Consider the following 10,711-nt stretch of genomic DNA (forward strand, 5'->3'; position numbering starts at 1 on the left):
CTCTTAACAAACAACTTCACCCTTTGGATATATATGACGTTCACAATGTATACTGCCTGACGATGCCGTTTTCTAGAAATCATTGCTCATTTACTTAATATGTTAAGTCAATGAAACGAAATAACTTTATATTTATGACAGCTACTACAAGGCAACTGTTTACAGCATAGACCCAGATCTGCTGTCGACCACTCCCGTGGCCTAGTGGTTAGAGCGTCCGCCTCGGAATGCGAGAGGTCGTGGGTTCGATCCCAAAGACTTACAAAAATGGTACTAACAGCTGCCTCGCTTGGCACTCAGCATTAAGAGGTTAGTGTTAGGAATTGTTGTCCTGATGTCAGGATAATGTGACTGGGTGGGACATCATGCTACATGCCTGCGGCATGATGCCCCAGAGAAAGACATCACTAAAAACTGTCACAATGCAGACATTGTAGCGATATGACTGAAAAATTGTTAAAGCTACGTTAAAAATCCAAATTAGTGTCGGTACATTTTGGGTCAGACCATGTGCCAACAAAGGGTTACATCATGTGTCGGTACATTTGGGTCACATCATGTGCCAGCAGATTTTGGTTATATCAAGCGCTAACATATCAGTATCACATCATGCGTCCGCAGATGAGGGCTACATTAAATTTCAAGTGAACAGCGTACATCCTGATATGGCTGCGGATTTCGCGACGGCATATCTAGATTTACCTGATCGCCTGCAATTTTGAAACATTATACAAAGATACCACAAATGGTCTAAATGATAATTTGTGTTCTTCCGTAAAATAAATGACAGGTATGTACCTAGGGCAGTAAAATAGTAGGGTAGTAAACAGACAAAATTTAAGAAATGCGCTGTGGCCTAATACATGCGGTCTCTCTTTTTGAAAGGTATTGTAAACTGTAATTCGATATATTGGTCTAGCAATATGAAACAATACATTCTTTGTTGTGCATTAAACGAGTGGCCTAATTTCTGTATGGTAATGTATACTTGTAAAGTAATAATGGCACTTCATTCTCTTTGAAGTATTATTTGTGCTCAAGGACGTGACAATTTAAAGTTGGAATACCGTCGAAAGAATATCAGAGGATCTATATTTAAGAATATTTCTAACACTTCCAAATCATATTCCCCACTGAAGTCAGCTTGCCTTTTAGCTAAAGCTCTCAAAAGAATTTGAAAATAATTGTTCATAGTCATATTTTCACCAAACTGAGAATCAAGTTTACAGATAATTGGAGACCAAATTGTGTAAAACTTTAGAATCTAAGACGAGGAACATGAGGTCCTTTAAAGCAGGGACTCACACTGCAATGTCATGCAGCTAAAATTCACAGTTATTTTAGCATCAAATATGTATATAAAAAAGTACAGTTTCAATTTACACGAAACTACCCCCATCTCTTGTACATTCCTAATGATAACCTCCTGGTCATTGTTTTAAGCTATACACTCTAAATGACGGACATCGTTCCTCGCACAATACAAGTTTGTCGTTCTCCACGTTTAAGATGGCCCTCCATGGCAAATGAATCCCGTCATCCTTCCCAAGAAGTTCCTTGTGCTCCTTCCCATCCGGTGATACCCTCACAAGGCAATGAGTTGTCTTGCTGCAACAATAAATGTAACCCTCTTGGTCAACATTTACCCCCTGGAAGCCTTTATATCCGTTCTCGTTTGTCTTCCATTGGATGACCGCATCCATGTTTGTACAGAGGAAATACTCCAGTCCCCCTGAAATGTACATCCTTCTACCCCAAGGACTCAATGCGATGTATGGATAGAACAGTGTGTCGAACGTGGTCCTGATCTTCCGTCTTCTAACCCCGGCTGTATTAAATACGTGTACCTCCAGTTGGTTTGTTTTCTTAACGGCAACATAGAGTTCTTCCTCGAAGCAAGTTATTCCATAACACCTTCCCTCCGTGTTGAAGAATGAAGCCACTTGAAGCGCACTCTCGTTTACAGATATTATCCGCACAACTTGCTTGTCATAGAAGGTAATGGCGACTTGGTTCTCGTTTGCCAGACAAATGTCTAGGGGACTGGACCTGAACTGAAGAGAAGACACAACGTTAAAGGATGAATCAAACAACTTGGAGTTACCGTTTCTGAAATCTAGCAGTACCAATCGACCATCTGGCAAGAAAGCGCCTGCGGTAATGTCGCATTCTTTTTCTTTCGGTGACAAAAGAGCATTTTTATTTTGAATAGTGTTCCTTAATAAACGCCGTGGATTCTTTGGTACGGTCAGTGACGCTGTTTTAAGTGCAGGTTTACCAATGCTCTTATGCGTTTCCAACTCCTTTTCAAACAGATGGTTCCACTCAAAGACGAGCTTCACGTCAGTAGCGTTCTCAACCAGTGTCTTCAGCATCGCTTCGTAAAATCCAATCTGACTCATCACTTTGTTAAAGGTAATGAAAATCTGCGGCTCTGATGACTGGCTGAGAGTTTGTCCAAGAATTTCTCTCGTGGTAGATATCCCTGACAGGGATCGTTTACATTCCTCAAGACCATCTGTCAATTTAACTGATTCCTCCTTATACGCATGCCCGAGCTCCTCCATTGCAGTATGGACCAATCGGTCAACTATTTGTATAATTCTCTCTCTCCATTCTTGGATACTTTGATTTATCTTATCTAAATAAGTGGACAATTCAAGTAGGTTAAGTTCTCTGTTTTCTTTCAGTTTTTCATATTGAAATTTCAAAGTCACCAGCGCTTTGGCTGCTTTGTTATTCTCAGCATCTCTAGCGTCGAAAGCCCCTTTTGCAGCATCCTCTATGATAATTACGCTCTCACATTTTCTGTGCGTTACAATAGCACATTTTGAACAACATAGAGCATTGTGATCTTGACAATGGTATTCTAAAACTTCTCCATGTAGTGAGCACATGAACATGGCCTTGTCCGCAGGAACATTAGTTGGAATTCCTTTCTTGGAAAGATTTGCTATCACCTTATGGTCCTTGCTTGTTTTTATTACCTTATGTTGATTGTAACACTTTACACAGAGGAATTTCTTACAGTCTTCACAATAAACCGTTGCGTTCTCACCATCATGGCTACACAATTGGAAGCCTGGACCACAATGTCCTCCTTTTCCGTCTTTTTCGAGCAATGAAATGACGATGTGGTTTGTGGGAAAGCTCGAGGCCCAGTCTTCTGGCGGAAGGTCCGGATTCGGAGCAGACGTGACTACTTTGCAGGAAGGACACTGAAATCTGTCATTCAGATCGCCCTTTTCCTTCAAACTTACAATAACAGATGTCAAACATCCTTGGCAAAACGTGTGCAAACAAGGCAAAGAGCGAGGCGTATTAAATCTAAAGGTGTTTAAACAGAGCGGACAATTAAGCGGATCCTTGGATGTCGCCGATGCTTCTTCCATATTTATATGTTACAATTTAAAACAACACATTTCAGCAAGCTTTTATAATTGGTCTAGTAAATCCATCAAAGCAGTACATATAATACCTCGTATATAGGTGTTAGTAATCAATATACATATAATACCTTGTATATAGGTGTTAGCAAACAATACCTTTATATTCGTTGTTAGCGACACAAAAGGGTAAGTAGAGCAAGAAAAAGTCTGAATTATCCAATATCTCTCTCTCTCTCTCTCTCTTGTAGACAATTTGATTTTTAACATAGTTAAAAGCGAAACAAATACTAATTTTTTCATGACGACTTGTTTGTACCTGCACTAAAAGTAATTGTTTATGCAGTATATGGATTAAATTACCTAATTACTTCAGTAGTTCTGACCGAGATTTTAAATTCATGAATTCAGGCAGTCTTTGTCTTTATGACCCAAATATTGTGTCCCAAAATGTTTCTCATCGTCCGAATATTGTGTCCAAAGAATGTCGTACATGTTCCGAATATTGTGTCCCAAAAATGCTTCTCATTGTCCGAATATTGTGTTGAAAGAATATCTCACATGGTCCGAATATTGTGTTCCTCAAATGTTTCTCATGGTCCGAATATTGTGTCCCAAAAATGTTTCTCATGATCCGAATATTGTGTTTAAAGAATGTTTCACATGGTCCGAATATTGTGTCCCAAAAATGCTTCTCATGGTCCGAATATTGTGTTCCTCAAATGTTTCTCATGGTCCGAATATTGTGTCACAAAAATGTTTCTCGTGGTCCGTATATTGTGCCCCAAAAATGTTTTTCATGGTCCAAATATTGTGTCTGAAAAATGTTACTCATGGCCCGAATATTGTTTTCAAAGAATGTCTCATATGGTCCGAATATTGTGTCACAAAAATGTTTCTCATGGTCCGAATATTGTGTTGAAAGAATGTCTCACATGGTCCGAATATTGTGTCCAAAGAATGTCTCACATGATCCAAATACTGTGTTTCAAAAATGTTTCTTATGGTCCGAATATTGTGTTCAAAGAATGTCTCACATGGTTCGAATATTGTGTCCCAAAAATGTTTCTCATGGTCCGAATATTGTGTCCCAAAAATGTTTCTCATGGTCCGAATATTGATCACGAAGTGTAACTGCTCGTCCGGCTAGATTTCTGCAGGTGCAACATGCACACGCACTTCCAACCAACTACCCATTTTTACTCTTCCAGCTACTATAAAATCACAGAAAATATGTACATGGGGAATAAAAAAGTCTCCGGCAATTGTTCGTTCTGGGGGCCTAGCACCACGTTCATTTAGAACTATATTGATTGCGCCATTGTTTTGTGCAAGTGTTACATGGACAAGTGCGTAATTGTCAAAATAATAGTAGAAGTTTTTCTCTTCTTGGTTAGCCAGTTTTGGTGCAATAAAATCAACAGGTAACGCAACAACCTGCGTGGATTTTTCGGGGAATTCACTTCATCGTTGTAGAAACAATCCTTGAGTGCTTTTATGCTAGGCTTTACTGTCTGTGATGGAGCGTTTTTGTGTAATAATGTAATGATTCCAAGCTCATTCGTACATCAGGGTGGTCGTAAAAGTTGGTTTATATTTGACCCATAACAAAATTATATTTCAGTGTTTATTATATGCTCATTTTTTTCCCGTTAACTTTCCATTGTCAGAATCGTTCAATATTTTACGATACTGAACGCGCGCGCAACTTCATATTGCACTCATAAAGGAACTACTTTCTATTTAAGCAAACACGGACGCAGACGCTGGCACTTTTGATTTGCCAACAAATCATGTACACTGGCGTAGTATGCGCTTTACGTTTTGGTTGATTAAATTTGTTTCTGAATGAAGTAAAGCAGATGTTTCGTGGACTGCCACATACCAGCTGCTTTGGCACATTACGCGTTAACTTTTTTAATACAATGTTTCGGATTTAGGCTAGCTATACAGTAGAAGACAGAAAGGGTCCTTACAAATAACATGCAAGTGACAAGGCATAAACTGTCTTCTTTAGCTGGTAATAAGAATGGCAAAAAAATACTAACAGTTTTCCATCCTGAATTTCCTCAAAATGTACTTTGTTAGTTCTGCAAATCCGAATTACATGAGCCATGTCATAGGTTCTCAATCTTTATTACACATTTCGAAATTGTACTATAATTTCGAGTATAAGTGCAATTACATCTCCTTACTGCACTCAAAATTAAATAAGCATTAAATTCCATAGCGACTTTTTGATAATTGCAATTGAAAGACTTCATATTTTCCCCACATTATGATTTCAAACATTCAATGACAGAAACAGAAACACATCTGCAGATGTCAACACGCTTCTCCCTAACATCTTCAATCCGATGTATTTCATGTGGAATTGTCACATATAAATCCAGTCCATAATCACGAAATTTCGTAGAATCGACAAAAATACCCAAATCTATTCATTCTAGATCAAATGGAACAATTGTTGCAATGCACATTCATTCACAATATGACTCCAAATTTCAATTTTAACTAGACACGTCATTTTCTTTCGAAACTTATGTCTAGCGTCCGACTGAGTTCAAATTTATCTTCTCGGAGTTATGTGCGTAGTAATAATGTTGTTCTTGTGTAATGATGAATCTGCGCTTGTGTATTTAGTTTGGAATACGGCATACATTCAGTTACTTAGTTTCTGTAGTGTATTTTGCTAATATAATTAAGCATTAGGTAGGATAAGAAAATGAGCATATAATAAAAAGGTTACTGCACTTGTATGGGAAAATATGAACTAATTTTTTCGGATGGATATACTGCACTCCCAAGGTCGAACAGTAGTATTCCATCCGAAAAACTCGTTCATATTTTCCCATACAAATGCAGTAACCTATAAATACTATGGTTGCTTAAACCCGTTTTCTTGCATTTATGCGTCGATAAGTGGAGCAAAATTTGTATCAACTTTAGCATCACTGACTGGTCCGCCGAGCCAACATCCCATCAGCAAATTCCGCAAACTCATCACCACATTCACAATCCATTACTTATATGTCAAAGACTGTTTAGTACTCTTTTCGATAGACACCGATTTCTTCGAACTGGATATTATCTCCAGCGACAAATGATAATAATACCGTATATAGAAAACATTATATAGTCTTGTCTTCTGTAATAGGTATTAATATATGATGCTGGAAATCATTTATTACTACTATTATCACACTCCGCACGTCTCTATATCCGTTTATAATGAACAGACTGACTCACCATCAAGATATTACGATTATGTGTCTCAAAACCATCCCTGACAGCCGTTTAAAGAGGTCGAAAGTGTACTTTATTATTATCATAGTTTTTAGATCCTTCTTTGCCTGATATTCCAATCAATACGCCCCATCAAGTTAATGCTTGTAATGGTGACGCTACCACTGCATTCATTCCAAGTTTTGTTTCACCGCAGACTCAGATACACCAACGTAATTTTTTATATATAAATGCAACTAACATGCCAGAGTCCCTTATTCGCCCTATTTCATTCTACGTTGGATATTTTAAGTTTTCCAGTATCAGAAGTTCACCCAGGTCGACGTCAGAAACAACCCGGATGTTGGTAAACATACTCAAGTCTGCTTTAATGGGAAGCATGGCCAGATTCACATCAGGGTCGCGTTAAGACCGTAAATGTTGACAGGAATTTCATATACTATTCAGTTTACTTTCTACGTGTTTGGTCTGGTTTGGTACAGTTTGGTCTGGTTTGGTTTGGTCTAGTATAGTTTGGTCCGGTATAGTTTGGTCTGGTTTCGTTCAGTTTGGTTTGGTCTGGTATAGTTATGTCTGGTTTGGTATAGTTTGGTCTGGTTTGGTTCGGTTTGGTTTGGTTTGGTCTGGTTTGGTATTCTACGACATGGCAACATTAGTAGATTATTCCTTGCCAAGGAAATTGGATTAAGGTGCACTGATCAAGGACACCCCACGGTGTCCAACCTGAGCTGATCCAGTAATAGGATTCCAACCTGCACACTTTTGGTCTGGAGTCCGGCACGCTAACCAATGACCTACCGTACCACCTAAATTATCAAAGAGATAACAAAGTTTAATATAAGATTTAGTCAATTGCTTAGCCCTCAATACAGGAGAGTTCAATCAGTCATCGTACAACGATGACGATGTATAGATTGTATAACTCTACTGAAAAGCATACCTAATAATGACAGGAATTTCATATACTATTCAGTTTACTTTCTACGTGTTTGGTCTGGTTTGGTATACTTTCGTCTGGTTTGGTTTGGTCTGGTATAGTTTATCAGAAATATTTTTGTGAAGGATTTAATTCCGCGTTTTTCGTGAGTAACGGTAACCCACAAAATTAATTCCACGACGAAAACATAATATTGTTGATTACTTGAGAAAGTTATCCTACGAAAGTTATCCAACAAATCATCCTTTGACAGTAATTCAGAATGCGGGCGGGGGAGGCACCTTCGCTAACCAAGGTTCCGATATGCTAACCCTATCTACACCTTGGCGCATCAATCAGATATTCTAGTACTTTGTCCTAGCGATACATATTTCATTTCATAGTTGCCTCCCTTAGCATGTAATGCCAACTCACCAGTATCCCGTAACAATGGTGCTTTGTACTTCAGTAGAAATTGATTTCAAAAGGATACTTTGTAAGTTTACCATCGAAAGTATGTCTACGTACCAAAGAGAAGCCATTACAGGTATATTTGAGGGAAAGGATGTATTTGTACAAGCACGGACCGGCAGTGGTAAATTGCTTGTTTACGAGTCCATTCCAGTTTTGTGATCATGTAGGAACAGTGTTGAAGACTGAACAACTTGATTTTAATTGGATGCGGTGGCTCGCCGCCGCGTCCAGTGGAATTGACAGACCCGAAGAACTGAACTATCGTATCGATCCACCAAAAGGTAGCTCGGATTACCATATAGGAACTTTGGCTAGCGAAGGCGGGTATAGGGAGGAGCAAATTATATTTTCCTGCAGTAACGGCGCAGTAATCGTGTAATAAAAAAATCGACTTTTTTACTTAACGAAACCATACCTTCATGGGCAAAGTCCGCAAAATTAAATAGAAAGATTCGAGATGCAGTGCAGTAAATTTCAGACAAGTACTGTATGCACTACTTGTGACATAAATTTAAAAAGAATTAAGCAGAATGTTCTGTTTCGCCTGTTCGCCTGCACTGCGTGCCCGCATAAAAAAGAGTCCCAAGTGGGCCTAAAATAGCTCACGTTTTGTTACATTGCTGACCGCTACACTATTGAATATACATGTTTATGTAGTAGTTTAATAACCCTGTGTAAACTCCAAACTCTTATAGCATGCTAATACTACCTAATCTGGGGGCCCTGAGTGGCCGAGTGGTCTAAAGCGCTCACCGTTACGGATCATTGCCATCTCACCTCTGTCTACGTGTGTTCGGGTCTCGGAATTGGCCAGTGTGGGTATGTGAGAAAACTTGCCAGTAGCTTCTTGTGGGTCGGTGGTTCTTTCCGGGGTTTTCCAGGGTTCTTCCTCCACCATTTATACTGGCCGCCATGTATAGCCTATCTTGTGCTGAAAAAAATGGCGTTAAACCCTACAACAACTACCTAAATTATTGTATTAGAATATAACATTATTTCCAAAGGTAAAGGCATACTTAATACGTGTTGATCTAGCTAACAAGTCCTCCATTACGCTAATGATACAAATCTATTTACTTATTTTCCAAATCGAGGGAAACAGGTACAATACAACCTCATTAACTTCTGCATGTCTCATTTTATTATACAACCTGTAAGAACCATTATGATATGGCTCGTTATCAATTCAGAGCAGAAATTATTGAAATCGGCCTTTAAAATGGTAACAAGCTCAACCAATCAGATGCAACATTACCCCTAAATGTGCGTGCATCTTGGACATAATCAGACTCATCTAGAGTATCTATGATAGAAGGCTGTCTCACCCATCCAACATCTTGATGATACAGACTATTTAACGATTTTGCTCATTTAAATCTGACAAGAAAAAGAGTCGCTAGTGGTGACAAGTTCAGCCAAAATGCAAGCTTGAGTCGCCGGTGATCAAGCTCACTTATTGTATATATATATATATATATATATATATATATATATATATATATATATATATATATATATATATATATATATATATATATATATATATATATATATATATATATATATATATATATATATATATATATTCATTTATTTATATATTGCTGATATAAGCCAATTAACTAAGTTTGATCAAATTCGTTCAAAACAAGTCTCCAGAGTGGCAACAAGCTTAGTTAACCAGACGCATGATCTTCTCGTTAATGTGAGAAGGTCTTGAAACTCGTTCTACATCTTGATGATATTATCCACTTTGTCAGTCAGATGCATGATCACCCCATTAATACGCATAATTCCCGCCTGGAATTAAACCATGCTGGCATCTTGACGACATAAGCCTTTTTACAAGTCTGATCAAAATCGGATTAGAAAGTGTCTTGAGTGGTAAAATGCTCAGTCTCAGTCAGTCAGATGCATAGTTACATTTTAAACATCAAGGTATGTCACTCATGACGAAACCAGACAAACTTTCTGAAAATACAGGACTTATTAAAATCGGACCAGGAATATGATCCCCAGAGTGGCAATAAGCTCATGCAACCTCATTAATTAATTAACATGCCTGAATTACGATCATTATCTAACCCACCTGAGATATTGATGATATAAGTCAATATCCCATGTTTGATCAAATTCGGTTTGGGAACATGGCCTCCGGAGTGTAACAAAGAAACGATGAACGAAACCCTGTACCATAAGCCCACACGGTTTTAGGGCCAGGTGATATAAAACAACACTAATAGTTTCAAAGTAATTAATGCATCATCAAATTTCATAACTTTGTTTCCAATAGTTTTAGAGAAACTGATGTACTTAGAAAACTCAAATTTGAAACTTTTACAGCAATGCCATTTAAAAAATGACACACGTTTCGCCTACTGCTGTTACGTATATTTGATTTAATTTATATTTTATTTAATATAATTGTTTGTAAGTTTTACAATCTTTTTATTTTTAATTTCATTACATGTCAAAGTAATGTAATTTTGTTTACTAGGAAATTCAGTTTGACCTGACTCTTTTCATAAACACCTAATCATAGAAGCACTGTTTCTAGTTTAGACTTAGTTTCTGACATTGATTCAGAAATCACTGAGACAAGTTAACAACTTTCCATTTTTATTTTAATCTTGGAGTAAAATGATTGGTTTTTATCAAGGTCATACTGGGAGTACGTGATTTTTTTATG

General features: G+C 37.8%; 1 protein-coding gene across 1 annotated transcript; it reads right to left on the reverse strand.

The window, feature by feature from the left end:
- Positions 1 to 1,430: 1,430 nt before the first annotated feature.
- On the reverse strand, positions 1,431 to 3,392 carry LOC149803865 (uncharacterized). The gene has a single exon (XM_089953996.1). It carries the CDS (start codon positions 3,390 to 3,392, stop codon positions 1,431 to 1,433), a length of 1,962 nt encoding a protein of 653 aa, XP_089810122.1.
- Positions 3,393 to 10,711: the final 7,319 nt, after the last annotated feature.

The sequence above is a fragment of the Sinohyriopsis cumingii genome, chromosome 3 (assembly GCF_028554795.1).
Source record: "Sinohyriopsis cumingii isolate HCF-2022 chromosome 3, ASM2855479v2, whole genome shotgun sequence".
NCBI classification, from domain to species: domain Eukaryota; kingdom Metazoa; phylum Mollusca; class Bivalvia; order Unionida; family Unionidae; genus Sinohyriopsis; species Sinohyriopsis cumingii.